The sequence below is a fragment of the Topomyia yanbarensis genome, chromosome 3 (assembly GCF_030247195.1).
Source record: "Topomyia yanbarensis strain Yona2022 chromosome 3, ASM3024719v1, whole genome shotgun sequence".
Classification (NCBI taxonomy): domain Eukaryota; kingdom Metazoa; phylum Arthropoda; class Insecta; order Diptera; family Culicidae; genus Topomyia; species Topomyia yanbarensis.
The window spans coordinates 302,103,221-302,124,091 of record NC_080672.1 but is presented as its reverse complement, the minus strand read 5'-3'; the positions used below and the strand labels follow the sequence as shown (position 1 = coordinate 302,124,091).

Sequence of the window (20,871 nt, the reverse complement as noted above, 5' to 3'; positions counted from 1 at the left end):
TCCAAAGGAGATGTTGTCAGTGTAAATGCATCTGTTCACATCTCTAAATATTGTCAAATTGATTGTCAAAGTTAATTTGACACGAGATTTTGACGTTCAGACGCTTTTTAGTTGGACAATGGTCCAACTAGCGGAGGTCCAACTAAAAAGCGATCCAGTTAAAAAGTGTCCAACCAGCGAATGACGACTGTAGCGAATACGTGCTTTTGACTGTGCATAAAAGGTGAAGCTAGTGTTCTGGCAAAATTGGCAATTCGATATTTTTGAAAATTTACTCAGTGTTATGTCTGTTAGCCTGTGCTAACATGCGATACATTTCGAATTGGATAAAGGGTCACCATATTAATATATACATCTCAAACATTTTTTATTATAATGAATTACTGCTCTCAAAACTCGTACCCATCATCATCCGCATTTGCCTTTCTCTGGCGCTTTTCCCCCGGTGAGTCCTTCTCCATGCAGCGCTTCCGGTGCTTGTAGAACGTTGGCCGATCGCCGAAGCTTTTACCACAGGCGGGACACGTGAAGGGGCGCTCGCCGGTATGTGTACGTCGGTGATTCATCAGTTGGCCCTTCTGGGAGAAACCTTTGTCGCAGAAATCACACTTGAAGCGTTTCTCGTCCTCGTGGATCAGCCGGTGGCGGGAGAAGTTGGACTGTAAACTGAACCGTCTCAGGCAAATGGTGCACTGCCACGGTTGCGTCGGATTGTGTGTCTCCATGTGATCCTTGAGCTGAGCAACGGAACAGTGATGCTTGTCGCAGATGTCACACACGAACCGATCGGTGTGGATGTTTTCATGCAATTCCAGCTGTTCTCGTTCGAGAAATCGTTGCGGACACTGCGAACAGGTGAAATACGGGTATGTTTCATTCGGATGACTGTCAGATATGTGATTTTTCAGATCAGCCGATCGACTGTAAATTTCCTGGCAAATGCCACATGGGATAGATCTGGGCACTTTTGGTTGATTCTTATGATTCAGCTGTCGGTGTTTTGCGTAAAGTGCCTGGGTTAAAAAACGTTCCTCGCAATGGCGACACTCGTACGGAAGAACATTCTCATGCAAAAGAGAATGCTTTGTAAGTGCCGTGGAGGTCTTGAAAGTGGCTTCGCACTTATCGCATTTGTAGGGTCGTTCCTTCGAGTGCACAATATAATGCTTTTCAAGATTTGCTTTTGTGACGAATGTCTTCCCACACAGCTTACAACTTGCAGCCGGTACCTTCTTATGCACGAATAGGTCGTGCTGCTTAAGCAGTGCATCCGTGAGGAAAATTTTCCCACAAGATTCACACTGGAAAATTTTGTTTCGTCGATTGTAACGTTTCGGCAGGGTGTGATTAGTTCCATGTTCCCTGTTTTCGTGTATTTTCAAGCTTTCCTTGGCACTGAAACAGAGCGAACAAAACTGACATTTTCTTGGCCGAATTGTGATATCGTGACAGCTTAGATGACGGTTGTAAATTGTTACTTTCCCAAACGTCTTGTTACAGTCTTCGCATTTGTAATCAATTTTTCCCGCATGTGCCGATGTCAGATGCGCTATCAGCTCATCCGTATCCTCCAGTGATATATCACATATGTAACATTTCTTGGCCAAGATATTTCTTAAATAATCTTGCCGTACTGGCTTGGGGGAAACCCGTTTGCGCTCCCTTTTGGTTTTGATTTTTTTACTCACTTCCAATTTAAGATTTTGTTTTCGGCTTCGCTTTTTACGCTCCACTGGAAATGACTGTTTTCTTTTTCGTGTCGCCGACACGGTACGTTTTTTTGCCAACTTTGCCAAGGGTTGATCATCTTCATCCGAAGATGAATCTGCCGGAACAACAATAGGTTCGTCGGCTTCGTTTTCAGGTTTATCTGATTTCTGCTCTGCATCTACTTTTAGGGCACATTTGGATGTAGCCGGCTCAATAACCACCACTGGGGCTTCCTCATTAGGTTCTTCTTTCGCCTCCAGTAAAACAGTCTCTACCTTAATCGACACATCGGTTTGCGTTTCGCTTCTCGCCAGATTCATCAATTCACGATAATTTGTCTCCTGCAGAAGGGTTTCCTTAGCCCACGATTTTAGTACGTCTATTTTTATCAAACAACGGTCACAAATTTCCGTAAGAAAATCATCCGGTGCTAAAGAAACTTTCATCACCGCACGAATAGTACTGCTCAAGGAAACGTGCTCCATTTTGCCCAATTTTGAGTACATTCGCGAACGAAACTCAAATCGCAGACATAACCGGCAGCTGGAAACTTCCACTAGATCACCATCACTAGAAACGAATCCATATTTATCAACTGTGCTTTTAACTAATTAAACTGTATGCTACCCAAGCCCAACTTACGCGTTTTTAAAACAACTGGGCTCCTGGTAATCGATCATTCCCGGATGATCAGTACCAGAGAAATGGGCCAAGCAAAGCTGATGCGGTTGCTGTTGACTATCATCGGTTTCATCCTTCGGCGGAAGACTTAGGCCTGTGCCAAGTTGAATCGCTGTCCTCCATCGTTCTACCAACTTTGGGTTGCGAGGAAATTCGACCAAATACTCCTGGTCCGATGCATTACAACGGGGTACAATACACAGCATTGCTTAAATTATAGTTAATACCCTTTTCATTGAACGATGTGAAATTATTTTACAGGAAAAAAAGCGATGTTCATTATTTTTCTCGTTGTTGCTTTGCTGTCAAACCGTCGGCCTTTTCCCTTTTCAGGGCAGTGATGCCGGCTTATGTATCTATCTACACGCCACTGAAAAACTACCTAAAATTCAGTACTTTCGACTCAATCTCTTGGTATCGTGCAGGAAGGTAAAATTAGGTAAACCACGTTGAAGGTAGTTTCCATTTAACTACGGCAAAAATAATAACTCAACCTTCAGTTTAATGTACTTAAATTTAAGTTGAATTTACCTAATTTTGATTAACCCCAAACAACTAAAAAGTACCTTACTGCATGGAAGACCTCGACTGAGTCGAATCTCTCGTTTTGTTTTTGACAACACTAATAAGTGCGACGCACAGCTCAAAAGTACCCCATAAAAAATTTGACATTTGCGAAATTGTGCACACGACCGACGAAATCGGGTGCCCTCAAGATCGACCTACTAATTTACCGACTAAATTGTATTACGTCGGGAGAAGATTTTCGTCATTATATTAATCAATAGATTTTATCCGTTTAAATCTGGCACCCGACCTAATCTACGGAAACTCGGTTGAAAAAATTGTGTTGCCTTGAAACAAGATTTAATTATATTGTTCAGCAGACGAAATCGGTTCTCGTATTGTTGACAAATGCAACAGTTGGAAATTTTAAGTTCCAAACTTAATTTTTATTTATTATATTATTCCTTGTAAATTGGAAGTGAAATTGGCAATACATTATATTGGCAGAAATAGTGAAACAAGTGATTTTAGATTTGGGTAAGTCTGATTAATGTTTCTGTTATTTGATTTTTTTCATTTATAATATGCAGTTGCAAATTTATTGATGTAATCTGACCGTAGCCAGTGCGATTAAAAAACTGAACAAAGACATCAAAGAATATAAATCCACTGCAATTTAAGAACAAACGGAAGGTACGGAATTGGAGTCATCGACAAGTTATGTTAGGTTCCAAGCGTAAGTCTTTGATATAATAAAAGAAATAAAATAGAAATCTAATCTACGAAAGCCTGTCTCGTGCTTATTTTGAGAAATTTCCAGAGGATATAAGGTGCACCGGTTAGAACAATTTTAAACTGTCGACCGATCTATCTATCTAACCGGTTTCCATCAACCGATTTCGACAAATTTCGTCGGCCTATTTCGTCTGGTGTTGCATCGACAGACACTCGTGTTAAACTCGTTGGATAGGCAATGTTCGATTGGATTCGTTTTTTGACAGCTAAACGCGAATCCAATCGATCCAAAATGCAGTTCTCCGCAGTTCTCTTTCTAGAGTTTTTCTAATAAAAAGTACTCATTGTTAGAAACAAAAAAATACCCATTTTTTGACAGCTTGAATAACTTCCGAAAATGGGCAATTTGAATACATAAAATGGGTAAAGTTTTTTTACCGTGGGGATTTTGACGTCTTACACGCAACGCAAACAACAATACACGCAACGCAAACAACATTACACGCAACGCAAAATACATTATGAACAAATACAAATATGATTTGTATTTGTTATGAATTTCTATTTTGATGGAAATAAATGCATTTAATTTCGCTGATTTTTAAAAATGCGTCACAAGTGATCTGCCCCTAGGGGTAAATGCTATTGTAAAATTCTATCCTTTTTATAGTCTTTTTTGGGCAAAACAGAAATTTCAGCATCAGAGGGTTATAAAAAAAGAGATTATAACTACTAGAGGGAGCAAAGCGCTGCTGTCTCCTTGCATTCACGGACTGAAACATGGGGTCTCGCTCTAGCATATTGTATCTCATCCGGGGCAATACGAGATGCATTATAGTATAGGTGTTCACATTCGTCATGTTTGAGTGTGTTGGTTTGTTGCTAGTGAAATTAATAATGGCGGCCCAGGACCGCGAAGCACATAATCAACAAACCGACCAATCGAAACGATGCTTGTAAGCACGTGGTAAAAATAAGTATGGCGTCCGGGATCGCAAAAGAGCTAATGTTTACATCACTAACCAATCAGAATGAAGTATGGGACCACGTGCTTCTGTTTTCTTTTTCATTTCTTCTTGTTTGCCCGAAAAAAGTGACAGCTGATGCACACATAGAAAAAAATGTGTACACCTGTATACACCTCGGGGGCAATATGTGTCAAACTAATGGGCCTAGCATATGTAAGAGCGAGATGATATTGCGCACTTCCCACCAACCTGGACTCCGCACTTTCAAAGTGCGAGTGATCAAACTGCTACTGAAAACTGCGAGCTGTCAAAACACATGTACTTCAAGTGATAAAGATCGTACTTTCATAGACAGACCAGTCGAGCTAACCAGTCTATGATAAGAATTTAATAGAAAAATAGTAAGTACGCATTGCGGTTGTACGTCATTTCGCGGAATACCATTTCCCGGTATACCATATTCCGGAAAACCATATCCCAGAATGTACTATTTCCCGGAAAACCATTTCCCGGAATGTACCATTTCCCAGAAAACCATTTCTCGGAATGTACCATTTCCCGGAAAAACCATTTCCCAGAATGTTCCATTTCCCGGAAAACCATTTCCCGGAATACCATTTCCCGGAAAATAAATTAAACCACGTACCTTGCCACCACTCATTTTGATTACACTTGCTACGCAGCAATTGTCAAACAAACTACGAAATTCTCTCTATTTTAGAACATAAAAAGTAGTTTGGAATTTTATTGATTTTAAATGTAAGTTAGAATAACATATCAACAATGCTTCAGATATATTTATTTTGGGATTTTTATGGAGCATCTAAAAAATCCGGTTTTTCTTTCTTATGCATGCATGCTTCCTTGTCGTTATTTTTGGCATGTTTTTGATTTATATGTACTTTCTATTTCTATGTAGTTTCACATTCTTTTAAGTACTCTTTCAAAATATTCTTGGTGTTTTATTGGATTTAAGTACTAGTGGTCCTAACATACCTTCCCCTTAGAAAATTTGACAGTTCATAAATTTCACAGTCGACCGACGAAAACGGGTGCTTCGAGGTCGACAGATTATTTAAACGACCAAGTTGGGTTTCGTCGGTGGACAATTTTCGTCACCGTATTAATCGCCAGATTTAATCTGTGTGAATCTGGTTCCAGTTTTAAACTATCAACTAATCGATCGATTTAATTGGTTGAAATAGAGCGATTTCAACAGATTTCGTCTGTCATATTTAATGGGTTGTCGCGTCGGCTGACGTCCATGTTAAACCCCCATAAGAGTCGGAGCAACAATCGACCGATTAATTGGTGGCATAGTCGGCCGATTGTGCCGACGCAAACCGATTTAGTCGGTGGGAAAATCGGGAGGATTTTCTGTGGGGTTATAACTTTTTGAATTATAATTGTTATTCTATGAGCTTATTCGCCTTCTTTTGGAGATGAGCAAATCATGAAAAATATTTTTGAATTTGTCTTCTTTAAAATTTGAATACTTTTTTTGGAAATTAATAATTCATAACAATCTTCTTTGAGACTTTGCCTTTTTTAAGCATAGTCGGTTTTCTGGTACTTTATTGGTTTATGAGAGCTTGTTTTTTTATTAATATGATCAGAGAGCAAAGATAAGGTGTCAAGCGAACCAAACAAAAACTTGGAATGCAGAAGAATGTCATCATGTTTTATTCCAGCACTTTCAATCAATATCTATAAAGCTTATCATATCTTGATTGTAAATTTTATTTGTCGCGGAATAATGTGAAATAAAGAATAGAGGAGAATAGGTTAGTTTAGTTTAAAAGTTGGTAGCTCTCTCGGTGTTCCATCTAAATATACGTAAATGGAATGACTCATACAAAAGGAAAAATATTTCTTTTTCACGGATTCCTTGTTAAAATAATTTAACAAATCCAAGATTACTCTTCTGTAACGGCGAAAATGAAATCTTTTGATTTCGACGATAAATTTAACCCATTCCTCTGGAAGACCATTCACGAAAAAAGTGGTTAATTGTAAACGCTCGTGATAATTAAAGTTTTTAGAAACCAGAATTCTCTATATGTAACCAGGCCACGTGTATGCAGGTCCACAAACATCTTGGAAGGTAACAAACACATGATTCGTTGGGCTGTTCAGTCGGTTCCGACAGCATGAAGTAACAAGTTACTTTACGCTTGTTCGGACATGCCGTAGACTCAGGTGATTCGCATTTCTAATGCCAAAAGACCCTGACCCCTACGGTAGCAGACAAAAGGTTAAGTCGCCGGTGAGCTCTAAGCTTGCATATATGATTCTTCCACGCTTTTCTAAACTTTCTCCTTTCAACACCTTGCTCTCCCTTGAGTACTATGGCTCTAAATATTGAAAAATATACTTCACCTTCCAGTCCCTTGCTAATTAAATGCCGAAAAAACTGTTGACTGTTTCTATAAACTCGGCTCAAAATCTCTAGTGGATTGTTCATGATATTGCCTTCTATAAAATGATAAGATTTTGAATGCTATAGAATACCATATATGTAAGTCAACATAGCTCTGGATTTGTTCTTAAAGTTCAAATTACATGTTTACTTTAGATTTCAATAGTATAAATAATTACCGAGAAAAAGTACATTCCGGGTAATGGTATTCCGGGAAATGGTACATTCCGGGAAATAGTATTCCGGGAAATGGTACATTCCGGGAAATGATATTCTGGGAGATGGTACATTCCGGGAAATGGTTTTCCGGGAAATGGTACATTCCGGGAAATGGTTTTCTGGGAAATGACATTCCGGAAAATGGTTTTCCGGGAAATGGTAAACCGGGAATCGACGTACAATCCGCATTGCGGTTAGAATCCAGTTTTTAGTGCCACAAGCAATAAATCAGCGTTAACAGCGACATGCGACCTCTAGTAGTTATAATCTCTTTTGTTATAAAAGATGCGAGACTTCATCTGGCAACAATGTTCGTTTGTCGTTGTCATATTTCCCGCAGGGATCGTCTTTGGAGAAGCAAATTCTGACAGATTTAGTTTAGCAGTGAATTACATAAAAGTACGAGTTCGGGAAAAATATTCGTATTTTTGTGCAAATAATTCGGATATCGTCCAAGGGATGGCATCTTTATTGCGATCTCTTTCCGTTGTCGCACGGCATGGTAACTACTTTCAATGCTGAGTAAAGATTAACTTTTTTCTTAAATTTTCCGCTCTTCGCCAGGCTTGACCCGTCCTGCTACTGTTCCAGCAATTATACGATACAAATCGGAAGCAGCTCCTGAATCAAGACGTACGTATGAACACTCCTTTAGTGTGCCAATACGTAAATACATTTAATTGAATTTTAGCAACGGTTCGTAAGCCGGACATGGTTGCCCGTGCCGATTTATCCGACTTTGGAAAATACGTGGCCGAGTGTCTCCCAAAGTATGTTCAGAAGGTTCAACTGACGGCCGGTGATGAGCTGGAGGTGCTGATTGCTCCAGAAGGAGTTGTCCCGGTGCTTCAGTTCCTCAAGGACCACCATCAGGCACAGTTTGCCAATCTAGTTGATATCGCCGGAATGGATGTTCCAAGCCGTCAATACCGCTTCGAGGTCATTTACAACATTCTGTCGTTGCGCTACAACTCACGCATCCGCGTCAAAACCTATACGGACGAATTGACACCGATCGATTCCTGCAACGAAGTGTTCAAAGCGGCCAATTGGTACGAACGCGAGATCTGGGATATGTATGGGGTGTTCTTTGCCAACCATCCGGATCTGCGTCGCATTCTCACCGATTACGGTTTCGAGGGTCACCCGCAGCGTCGCGATTTTCCACTGACAGGATACGTAGAACTGCGTTACGACGACGAGAAGAAACGTGTCGTTTGTGAACCGCTCGAGCTGGCCCAGGAGTTTCGCAAGTTTGATCTTTCGGCGCCGTGGGAACAGTTCCCGAACTTCCGTAATGCAAACCCGGCCACCGAGGAGGTGCAGACTAAACCAGAGGAGAAGAAGTAAACATTTTGCTATAGCTCGACGGGCGAGCGACTTGTAGATACAGGTTGAAAAAATAATAATCAAAAGACAAACTATTGTTTATCTTTGATGACCTTTAAATTTTCTTTAATATGAAAAACTCCGTTGCGCTAGACGAAATCCAATAATAAAACTGATACGAAGTGAAAACTTCCGTCTCTAAAAATTGATATGGCTTTCTTTCACTCTGTTACGAAGTATACATAAATTGTGTAAAATAGTAGATTTCCCTGCTACTATCAGACTAAAACCACGTATTCCGAATCGAGATGTTCCTCCTCCGCGTCTTCGTCATTGTCCTCTAGTGTTTCTATAAGTTCGGATTTCATATCGATTTCCGTTGAACCTGCTTCCCCCGTGGCACCATCTTTCGAACCAACTTCTCTCCGCAGGGCTTTGATACGCCTCCAGATTGTAGTCTTCGGTAGTTTGTAGAGTTTGGAAGCTTCCGATTGGGACATGTAACCAGACAAACATTGCTGGGCCGCTTCCAAGACACGTTGCTTGAAATCTAAACCCTTGTCCCGTTGCTTCAACGAAACATTCTCCGGAAGCGTCCCTTCACTGTATAGTTTTAGTTTGTCACGATGCAATGTGGACAGTGGGATATCGAAGCGTTTGCTGATATTCAGGAGTTTTTCGCCTGATTTTAATGCTTCAATGGCTTCCTTTCGCGGTGAAGGCAATTCAAGACGTTCAGCTTTATAATTTGGTGCTTTTACTGCTTTTCGCCAGAGAACGGTTTTTGGAATACCGTACTGAATTGAAGCTGTTCGGAAACTGGCACCTCCCTGGATAATTGTGTTTATCGCTTCGTCCAAGCGAGCTCCATATTCAATGTTTTTAGCTCGCTTTTTCGATTGACCGGACGATTCGCCACTTTCATTCATGCTGATATCAACATCGGAAGGAATCGTCTGAATATGATCTGTCTTCGGTTCTTCTTTTGTTTCGATCATTGTTTGTGGTAAAGATTTTGTATCCAATTCTGGCAAATCAATTTCAACCTGTATGCAATGCTGAATGAGAATCAAGTAAGAAAAAGAAATTCATTGTCATTACCTCGTAATACTGATTAATTTGTTCAGTTCCCAGGTCATTTTTCGCCTCATCAATCTGCTGAAATGTTGTATCCTCGACTACATCCAAACTTGTCCCAGCGTCGATGATACTCACTTCAGATTCTCCCGCGCCATCGGACGAACCTTCCACGTACGTATCATGCAGATCATCGTATTCAAACTGTACCGGAGTTATAATGTTGGACCCACTAATTTTAACACCAGTGATATTGCCATTCTGATAGTCTAGTCCCTTCAGTTGAAACAACTTGCATGCTTCGAAGAAGTCCGACATTTCTCTCGCATTCATTTGCACTTCTCCGGTGTAGATAAAGTTCAACACATTTTTCATGATTCCGCAGTTTACATCCGGAATCATGATGTTAACATCCTGCAATCCATCGCCTCCGCAGAAAGGCATCGCAGTGAAGGCGGTACTGAATATATCCTCGAAAAACTTAGAAGCCATCGACAATACCATTCTGCTGGCCGTGAGCTGACCTCCATCTGCTAGCACCAGATTCACATCCGTATACAGGGCATTTAAATACACGTCCAGGAAGGTGGAGAACATGTGATCATTGAAGTCCTCCCACTTTACGCAGGAAACATCCGTGCGATTCATTTTAAATACGCCAAAAGCTGTTGCAAACTACAACACAACACAAAAATCTGTTTGTTTCGCTGTCATTGAATAAACATAAACAAAAACATTTCTATTTGACAGTACTGAAAAATTTCGATTTATCGATTGGCGATTCTACGTTGAAACCGCTCACAGATAGCGCTGGAAGCAACAGGTTGCTGATTTGATTCTGTTCTATCATAGTGCATACATTGCGCACTTCCCACCAACCTGGACTCCGCACTGCGAGTGATTTCAAAACTGCGAGCTGTCAAAACACATGTATTTCAAGTGATAGAGTTGGTACTTTCATAGACAGACCAGTCGAACTAACCAGTCTATGACAAGAATTTATAAGAAGAATGGTAAGTGCGCTGTGCGGTTAGAATCCAGTTTTTAGTGCCACAAGCAATATATATATATATATATATATATATATATATATATATATATATATATATATATATATATATATATATATATATATATATATATATATATATATATATATATATATATATATGCATATATATATATATATATATATATATATATATATATATATATATATATATATATATATATATATATATATATATATATATATATATATATATATATATATATATATATATATATATATATATATATATATATATTTCTAAACATACTCGTAAATCTTATTTGAATATAAACTAAAGGTCTAAATAAAGTTGAAGTAAACCAGTTATATCAAAAAAATATGCTACGATAAAATGTATATAGGATAGCATTTTTCTGCAAATTGTAAACATCAGATGGTTGCTATCAGGTTGCTACACGCAACCGTAAAATAACCTACAGAATAAGTTCTTTTAACTTAAATTTAGGTACTTTTGAGGTGTGCGTCGCTTTCGCACTTATTAGTGCTGTCAAAAACAAAACGAGAGATTCGACTCAGTCGAGGTCTTCCGTGCAGTAAGGTACTTTTATGTTGTTAGGGGTATACTCAAAATTAGGTAAATTGAACTTAAATTTTAGTAAATTAAACTCAAGGTTGAGTTATTATTTTTGCCGTAGTTAAATGGAAACTACTCGGTAAAAAAACTTTACCCATTTTATGTATTCAAATTGCCCATTTTCGGAAGTTATTCGAGCTGGGTATTTTTTGTTTCTAACAATGAGTACTTTTTATCCATTTCACAACTACTCGATGAGGTAATGTCAATGGGTATATTGATCTTGATAATGGGTGAAAAATCCTTAAGCATTATTTCAAGCGAGTTAACCTGCAAACTAAGGATCGTAGTGGAACCTGCAAATTATCGCCCTGCATCGGAGTCCGTGGCGGAAACGGAACATTTTGGCAATGCTCCGAAAACAACGTCTGTTTAGACTACTGAGGATGTTGAAAATATGCGCCAGTTCGGCATTTTTAGAGCAGCCAAAAGATCCAGCCATCAAAAATATAACCAGTTGGCGGTTTTATTTTGTTAACCCAGGTAACCAACAAGCATTAGTGTATGCAGTAAAGTAGCGTAAAATTGGCATTCCGGATGCTTCTTGCAGTATGCTGGCATTCGTTATGCATAACTGTTGTTAATCAGCATTTGAAAAACTGTTTAAAAACTTCTTGCCAGTAAGCAGCATTCTGAGTGCACAACAGTAGTAAAAAAGCATTTTCATAGCACAGCAGTAATGTAGCCGTATATTTTGCCAAAAGCGACTTTTAAATAGCATTTAAAACGACTTAAGTGCTTATCAAGTAGCCGTTAAGACGCATTCAGCATGCTTATTGGTTACTTGGGAAGTATTATTAGAATAGGATTTCTATCTAGATTCCTATACTTTTATAAAGAAACAATAATGTGAAATGAATGTTACTTTATGTTTTTTTTTTAATTCAGGCACGATCCATAAATGACGTAGCATTTTTGAGTGATTTTTAACACCCCCCTCCCCCATCGTAGCATTTCGTCACAAACCTCTAAATACCCCCTATGGTAATTACGTAGCTTGACGGTAATTGGTAATTCTCCCCCCACCTTATCCCCGAAAAATTTAAAAAAAAGATGCTATTTTATGACCCCCTACCCCCCTGTCGTCACACATCATCACAAAATACAATACTCCCCCCTCCCCCATATAATGCTACGTCATTTATGGATGATCCCTCAGAAAAAATTATATTGACAATATTTTTCATTCTGGCGCGAATTTCATGAACAGGTATTTTTTACGCATTTTGTTGTAACAGTTCTGCGAAAAATAATGGGTGAAACATACCCAGGTTGACGTACAAGGTCTGTACTCATTTATGGGTACAAACGCTTTACCCATTTAATGGGTTATTCCACTTTTATTGAAAATGAGTAGTTTTCTACGCATTAATGGGTACTTGATTTTATCAGTGTACCTTTAACACGGTTTACCTAATTTTACTTTCCTGCACGATACCACGAGATTGAGTCAAAAGTACTGAATTTTAGGTAGTTTTCCGGTGGCGTGTACATAGTAACTGAAAATCAAATAAATACAGAAGTGCTGCTGGAGAAATTATTTTTTTGTCTGCATCGAGGGGTTCCTCAATGTGCCGGTAACTGGCGTTAAATAACTCGGGCAATTTTTCTCTGAAATATTACATCGAGTTTCAGGTCGTGTCGTTGATTATACTCCTATTGAGATATCTGACGTTTAAAATACGCACACTGAGATCTCGCATTTTATGCTACCGCCCTCCCCTTAAGCTCCGAAGCGGTTTATTGTCCTCCCAATTCTCCGTGTATACGATTTGTTTTCCTCCCATTCAAACGTCAAAACTGCAAAATTCCAACGCAGCTGGATAAGTTAATACGCAAAAATAAAACAACCCAAAGAATAAGTTCTTTTAGCTTACTTTTGAGTTGTGCGTCATTTTCGCACTTGTATTGTCAAAAACAAAACGAGAGATTCGACTTAGTCGAGGTCTTCCGTGAATGTACTTTTGAGTTGTTTGGGGTATACTCAAAATTAGGTAAATTCAACTTAAATTTTAGTATACAGTCGTGATTCGCTGGTTGGACATTTCTTAACTGGACCGCTTTTTAGTTGAACCTCCGCTAGTTGGACCATTGTCCAACTAAAAAGCATCTGCATGCCAAAATCTCATGTCAAACTTACTTTAACAATCAATCTGACAATATTCTGAGATGTGAACAGATGCATGTACACTGCCAACATCTCCTTTGGAGAGTATTTGACATTTGTCAGTCGGTCCAACTAGCGAATCAAATTCGTTAGTTGGACAAGGCTGTGGCCCAACCAGCGAATCACCAAGTCCATTTCAGCCGCCAGAAAATTTGACTAAGTGTTGAAATTGCCTTTAAATTGCATTCGCAAATTACATTTGTGCCTAGGAGCAATTATCACAGGCGAGTTGAGTCAAACTTCAAACTGTTTAAATCGCCTCACCGTGTTCGTCCGCATTTTTTTTTTGACCGGGACGACTGTATCCAGCTTTTTACGTGCCATAATGGCGGTCTAAATTGTTCAGTTCGTAATATGTTTAATTGCCCTTTTTTGACAATAATGTTGAAGATGTCGGGCGTTCATTGAATAAACATCCAACGCATTGGACTAACGTAGGATGACTTAATCTCACTGGGCAGTTGACGTAAACGATTCTTGTTAAAAAAGACCATTAAACCACTGAGAACTGACATAGAAGTAAAGTTTTAAACTTGTGTAAGAAATAAAACTGTCGCTTTGAAATGACAACAGCAAGTAGCAACTTGCCACTGGCCGGCCTCAGTCACCGTGGCAAGCAGAAAGTTAGCAAAAGTTTAGCAAAGCGAAATGGATGCTGGCAGAGTTTCTACGAGCATTTTGCGCGATTTGTACGTGAATTCTAGCAAAGAATTCGCTCAAATGCAACAAACGTTTCTGACAGAAGCGGTTAAACCAACCGATGCTGCTCACTTTTATCCAGAATCCAGCCAGGAATGTACGGCCAAGATCTCTGTACGCTTCCTGCCACATCTTTGTTAGATGTTTTGCTCGATTCGTGATAAATTCTACCAGGTAGGAATTTCCAGGATCTTTACACAGTTTATGTCCGAGTTATGCCAGGGTTTTGCTCGGTTCCTGTCAAAATTTACCAGAAAACGCGAGCGAAACCGAGTTCACCCTAGATCAACTAACCTGACAGGATACGCGCAGAAATCTGACAGGGCTGCCAAACCAAGATTGACAGAAATCTAGCAGGGCAGTCTCTGTCAGAAAATTTGGTGACTAGAATAACAAAGAGACGACATGTTCCGTTTAGAATTTCAATTCAGCTTGAGAAGCTTAGAGCATGTTCAGGAGAGTTTCAGTTTTAGATTCATAATTTTTAGAGCATGTTCAGGATTGTTTCAGTTCTAGATTCATAATGTTGACAGTTCTATTATATAAAATTGAAAATTTTAAAATTAGAACTTGCTGTCCCCACCAGCAGTTTTAGCGGATGTTCTATTCAGTTTAAAATTCATGTCTCACCATTCCTTCGGTGTTACTGCATTCAAAGTTATTTTTCCCCAGGCTATCGGGTCTAAGTGTCTGTGCTGAAAACTTTGCATGTATTTAAAACACAGTTCTAAACGTGTTTTAAAATCAGCAACAAATAGAACGGAGCCGTATAACAGTTTTAAATTTTGAAACAAAACTGTTCGAAATTATAAAACAAAACGCTCTGCTGGGGATGTGAATCTTTCAGTTCAAGTTCTATACTTTGAAACTCCCATACAAAATAAAACGCTCCTGAACATGCCCTTACAGTTCTATAACATAAAACTGGAAATTTTAAAACTGGAACTTTCTGTCCCCAGCAGCAGTTTTAGCGGGTGTTCTATTCCGTTTAAAATTCATGTCTCGCCATGCCTTCAGCGTTACTACATTCAAATTTATTTTTCTTCAGTCTATCGGTTCTAAGTGTCTGCTGAAAACTTTGCATGTATTTGAAACACAGTTCTAAACTAGGGGCAGATCACTCTAAGAATGTATAACAAATTTGCATCAAATTGAAAAAAATGCATTTAATTTCCATTTTTGCATCAGCTTTGCACTGCCCCGTAGAAAAGTTTGTTTAACAAACGTTCTACGCTGATCCACTGTATACGACGTTTTGTTAAATGTAGGGCTACCCTAATAAACATCTTATGATCCAAGAGCCTAACGACCTGTTCAGGGTATAATCCAAACAATATGTGGAATCGTTGGATTATATGGGTTAAAGTTCGATTAAAATTTTTTAATTAGGGTAGTTTTTCTGTAGGGTTTTTGACGTTTTACACGTAACGCAAACAACATTTCACGCAACGCAAAAACATTGCACGCAACGCAAAATACATTATGAATTTCTATTTTGATGGAAATAAATGCATTTAATTTCGCTGATTTTTAAAAATGCATCACAATTCCCGGATAGAATTTTACAATAGCATTTACCCTACAAACAATCATAAAACAATAAATATTATAGTTATTACTGTTTAAACATTGTTCGATGCCAAGTTCTCACAGTAGATTTACAATAAAATTTCATGTAACAACAAATTTCACTGTTGAGCAAAAACTAATACAGTGCATTCACATTAAGTTTTACTGTTTTCGAGAAAAAAAATGCATGGAAAAAATTGATTTTTTTAATGTTAAGATACATAACCACCCCCCTTTTTCACTGTAAAAGTCTATTTTACATTGAAATTTACTGTAAAAACGATAAAGTTTATTGTTTTTGTATTGTAGCATAACACTAAAACTTACTGTAAATTATTGTAAAATTACTGTACTGTCACAGTGAAATTCATGGTTTTCTTACTGTACATTTCTATTCGGGAAGTGATCTGCCCCTCGGTTCTAAACGTATTTTAAAATCAGCAATAAAAAGAACGGCGTCGTATAACAGTTTTAAATTTTGAAACAAAAGCTGTTCGAAATAATAAAACAAAACGCTCTGCTGGGGATGTGAATGATTCAGTTCCAGTTCTACTTTGAAACTTCTATATAAAATAAAACGCTCCTGAACATGCCCTTATAGCTGAATTCGAAATCTAAACGGAACATGTCGTCTCCCCAGTGAGCAAATTTTCTGGCAGAGACCGCTCTGCTAGATTTCTGTAAGTCTTGGTTTGGCAGCCCCGCCAGATTTCTGTGCGCATCCTGTCGGGTTAGTTGAGCCAGGGCGAACTCGCTCGCGTTTTCAGGCAAATATTGACAGGAACCGAGCAAAACCCTGGCATAACATGGACATAAACTGTGCAAAGATCCTGGCAATTCCTACCTGGTAGAATTTAGCACGAATCGAGCAAAACATCTGACAAAGATGTGGCAGGAAGCGTGCAGAGATCTTGGCCGTACATCAGGCTGGATTCTGGATAAAAGTGAGTAGCATCGGTTGGTTTAACCGATTCTGTCAGAAACGGTTTGTTGCATTTGAGCGAATTCGTTGCCAGAATTCTCGCACAAATCGCGCAAAACCCTCGCAGAAACTCTGCCAGCATCAATTTCGCTTTGCTCAACTTTTGCTAACTTTCTGCTTGCCACGCTGACCGGGTTATCATCGTCTCTTTAGTTTGGCCCTTTGCAAAAAAAACAATGTTACCGACAAAATAATTTTCCCAAAATAAGTAGAATGAAGTAAGCGTGTATATTTTGACATTCCTTTTCTAGGTATTTTTTCACCTTCCATTCCACCTCCTTACTAACTATAGCTTTGGAAACCTGAAGAACGAATCACAGAAGAGAAACGTGCATCATTCAACTACGGTCAGCCAGGATAGCTACAAGCCACGCGTTGTGTGATCGCCAATATAATAAAAACGAAAAACCACTGAAATCCTTGAACGGATCCACGCTAACAAACAAGTAGGAAGCAAGTGTCGTGTTCGTCTGCATCGAAGGCAGAAAATAATTTTCTTCTCCGAGTAAATTTTGTTTATCGTATGTCCATCCAGAATCTTAATACATTCGGTAAGTACAGTCCATATTTCGGCAATACTTTTAAAACCAAACCAGCACTGCTGGTCGAATCGCGAGAAATCCAAGATGGCCGCAATCAGGTAGTAATTTCCCGTACTTGACTGACACGGCTGTCTGGTTGAGCTCGTCTTTGTTTTCGATATGAGTCAGCAAAGCTTTCACTTGATTATTTGCAATAATGTTAGATGTTTCATTTCTATGTGTACATATTTGATTTTAACCGGAACGGTCGCAATGGGAAATTCCGGAAAGATATAACTTCAATCATAATAATGTGTGCATCCAATCGATCGCCAAATCTGTTCGTATTAATACTGAAATTTGTTTATATCGATTAATTTGGTAAGATGATTGAATGATCTATGGAATATTCGATTAAACTGTAGGAAAATACTATGACGTACTACGTTTCCTGTTATGTTCGCTTTCTCGTATTTCGATCGTCTCAATGTGTTATTCCGAGGGGTCTGCAGATGTAGCGTGGTAGAATGGATTTGGTAGATCTGGAATATTAAACTTTTTCATAAAACAGGAACTAAGTTTTAAACTTCGAATGAAAAAAACGTTCGCTTAAAGACAATTTTGAACCTTAATTTATTAAACCATCACATGTTACCTTAAGAACAGGTCAGTTTATGCTGTTTATGTTCATAATGAAAAAAAAAGTTGGGTTGACGATGTGTATTTCACATGGGATTGACATATTGATATAGTATCGTCAATACTGTGTATTGACAAAAGTATTGAACGTGTAAGGGCTGCTTATGACATTTGATTTTTCAAACGAAATGAAGCGGTTCAATATCGACAATAAGACTATTGAGCCTATAATATTTCAACAATGAGGCCTGTTTCAGAATAAGGTTAAGAAACTTTAGGCTAGCAACGCCAAATGGGTTTAAAACAAACCGTTTGACAGCAGTCCGGTACGGAATTAATTCCGTTTCAGGTTTCGAGTAAAATGACAATCTAGTGAGAGTGCACGGTAACTATGGTAACTCTTGAAATGTGTTTGTATTGAACCAGAAACTATTGCGATTTTCGATTGATGTACACCGGTGTAGTGGATTGCACTGGTTTTGCACCTTTCAGCAATGGAATGGAACATACCCAGTTTTCTGTACTTTTGCTAGAAAGTGCAAAAATGGTGCAAAACTAGTGCACTCCACTGCACCGGTGTCAATCAATCGAAAATACCATATGGAAAGATATTCAAATTCATACAAAATATAACATGTATATGTGATCTCTTTGAGCTCAAGATGTAGAAAGTTTTGTGAAGATAATTTCGACTTGTTTATGAAGCAATTCACAAAATCAGGTAGAATTAAAACATTACGCCTACAACAAATCCACCATCTCACTATGATTGAAGTTTCCGCGGGCTTATTGCATGGGATGTTCAGATGAGCTTTATCTGCTCTAAATCGTTGTTGTTCTGAGACGCAAAATTGTTTTCTCACGTGATTCGTATGACTCAGCAACGATTCTAGCTCCATACATTAAAAGTGTTTCCAATAGAAGTCGTAGCTCTGATTGATGAGTTTTATTTTCAAATTTTCATTCACAGACCCATTTGCGGATGCAATAAAGGGTGCAGATGATGATGTACAAGACGGACTCGTGCACATAAGAATCCAGCAGAGAAATGGTCGTAAAACACTAACCACTGTCCAGGGCCTATCAGCGGAATATGACCTGAAGAAGATTGTGCGGGCATGTAAAAAAGTGAGTGATAAGCTACATACTGTGCGGAGAAACTCATTTCATATTCTTTCTGTTACAGGAATTTGCGTGCAATGGCACTGTGATTGAGCATCCCGAGTACGGAGAGGTTCTCCAGTTGCAGGGCGATCAGCGTGAAAACATTTGCCAGTGGCTTACCAAGTCGGGTCTAGCAAAACCAGACCAGCTGAAGGTGCACGGCTTCTAAGAGCACATCAACGGCAAAACAAGAGTGCCACTAGCGGCCACCATTTGCTACATGTGTGTGCGTGTGTGGTCGCGTGCAAGCTCGCCTTTTATTGTAAACTTAGATGACAGCGCAAACCGACAGGACTCAGGAGGATACGACGCGAACGGAGACCGTAGTTGTTTCGTGAAAGAGTAAACAAACCTCATAACAAGGACAGCAACCATAGCAGTAGTAATCGAAAACAAACCAGCTTGCAAGATAGTAACAATTTTTTCACGAACAAAACAATAAATCATGAGTGTATCTAATAGCGAAATAAATACAGTTCCCTATACTCAATTCTTCATTGGTCAACCGGAAATCGCAACAATGCGAATGAGAATTGTTCGGATGAGTTAGTAAAATTAAATTCGCTTTATATTCACTCCAGAGAAAATAATCAATCATAACCAAAAATTCGTTTAATTTTTTAACGACTTGGAATACCCAGAACGTGTAATAACTAAATAAATCATGATATCTGCTACAGAATGAATGTGATTATGATGCGACAATTCGATGCTGAGTAAGAACATTTGTGGGTCCCAAAATATTCCGCGAGTGCAAATTGTGTTTACTTCTGATTAGAATACGCTATAGTTGCACAGTACAAAATTGCACATTTTATTGTGGATGCACCAATATTGTTTGTGTAGTTCTATTCAATAATCATCTAGTAGGATAGAATAGTTGCTGCTATTCACTCAATTGTATACTTATCACAAATAGATGTTTCGATAGCGCAAAAGTTTTCAGTGCTTTCAATATTGTCTTTCTTCATGCAAAGTTAAATTGAATCTTCCCAAAATAATGTCCCAATTTTTTGATTTCCTTAAAATTATTAGCTGATATTGGCTGAAACCCTGGCAATATTTTTATTTTTTTTTTTTGCAAGAAACAATTTAAACTGACTTTCCTCCAATTTTATACAATGCCGCAGGGTGGTTTGTATTAAATTCGAAATTCACTATGGACCTTTCATAAATCAATGTTCTCTCCTAAATGATATGTTAGTTATTGTGCTCAATTTGTTTCGATGTTTATTTGAATGTTGTTCGTGTGGAAACCAATTTTCATCATTATAGCGCGCAGCTGAAGTGTTGCGTTTGTTTTAATTATTTTTCATTCGTTTAAATATAAACGATCTGTAACAATATTTTTTATCTTGTAACTATCGGCTTGATTTCGAAAAAATCCGAAATCCTTGGTACTATTGTCACACTGAGAACAGCAACATATTGACTAGAATACACATTTAAGTGAAAATACGTTAAAAATACCCATCACATACAAGTTTTCATGTGGCGTGAATCACCATTGTATCCAAGTTTGCACGCAAGATCAAAGAGAAGGATCTCCCTCCAAAGATTAATCTTTTGGGAAAGAGGAACACCTATTTGATTCGCAGACAGAAGTTGTTACCTCCGATCCACTTCCCCCTAATGTTTCACAGACCCCCCGAGTCCAGGGTTACCAGGATGGATCCGCTGGTCCTTGGGTGGTATACTTTTAGCTCTAAAATAAACCGTTAAACAGCATGACTGCTGAGCGGAATCTGACAAAACGTTATTCGGCCGTAACCGAGATTAAAAAGGTTCAGTCAGATAAACTGCGCGTAGTCGGTACTGACTTCAAACAGGCGAATGGTA

At 38.6% G+C, this 20,871-nt stretch overlaps 4 protein-coding genes across 4 annotated transcripts; 2 read left to right on the top strand and 2 right to left on the bottom strand.

Moving 5' to 3' along the window:
- Positions 1-342: 342 nt before the first annotated feature.
- Positions 343-2,735, bottom strand: LOC131691582 (zinc finger protein 85-like). The gene is made up of 2 exons (XM_058978095.1): positions 2,353-2,735; positions 343-2,280 (listed from the first exon to the last, which is right to left on the bottom strand). The coding sequence occupies exons 1-2, from the start codon at positions 2,595-2,597 to the stop codon at positions 390-392; spliced, it is 2,136 nt and encodes a 711-aa protein (XP_058834078.1). The 5' UTR covers positions 2,598-2,735; the 3' UTR covers positions 343-389.
- A 4,848-nt stretch (positions 2,736-7,583) lies between these two features.
- On the top strand, positions 7,584-8,688 carry LOC131691155 (NADH dehydrogenase [ubiquinone] iron-sulfur protein 3, mitochondrial). The gene is made up of 3 exons (XM_058977354.1): positions 7,584-7,741; positions 7,804-7,872; positions 7,931-8,688. The coding sequence occupies exons 1-3, from the start codon at positions 7,699-7,701 to the stop codon at positions 8,587-8,589; spliced, it is 771 nt and encodes a 256-aa protein (XP_058833337.1). The 5' UTR covers positions 7,584-7,698; the 3' UTR covers positions 8,590-8,688.
- Positions 8,689-8,815: 127 nt separating this feature from the next.
- LOC131691154 (uncharacterized) lies at positions 8,816-10,372 on the bottom strand. Its single transcript, XM_058977353.1, has 2 exons — positions 9,670-10,372; positions 8,816-9,614 (listed from the first exon to the last, which is right to left on the bottom strand). The coding sequence occupies exons 1-2, from the start codon at positions 10,291-10,293 to the stop codon at positions 8,847-8,849; spliced, it is 1,392 nt and encodes a 463-aa protein (XP_058833336.1). The 5' UTR covers positions 10,294-10,372; the 3' UTR covers positions 8,816-8,846.
- A 6,634-nt stretch (positions 10,373-17,006) lies between these two features.
- On the top strand, positions 17,007-20,378 carry LOC131690681 (eukaryotic translation initiation factor eIF1). Its single transcript, XM_058976607.1, has 3 exons — positions 17,007-17,259; positions 18,839-18,996; positions 19,055-20,378. The coding sequence occupies exons 1-3, from the start codon at positions 17,232-17,234 to the stop codon at positions 19,199-19,201; spliced, it is 333 nt and encodes a 110-aa protein (XP_058832590.1). The 5' UTR covers positions 17,007-17,231; the 3' UTR covers positions 19,202-20,378.
- The last annotated feature ends 493 nt before the right edge of the window (positions 20,379-20,871 follow it).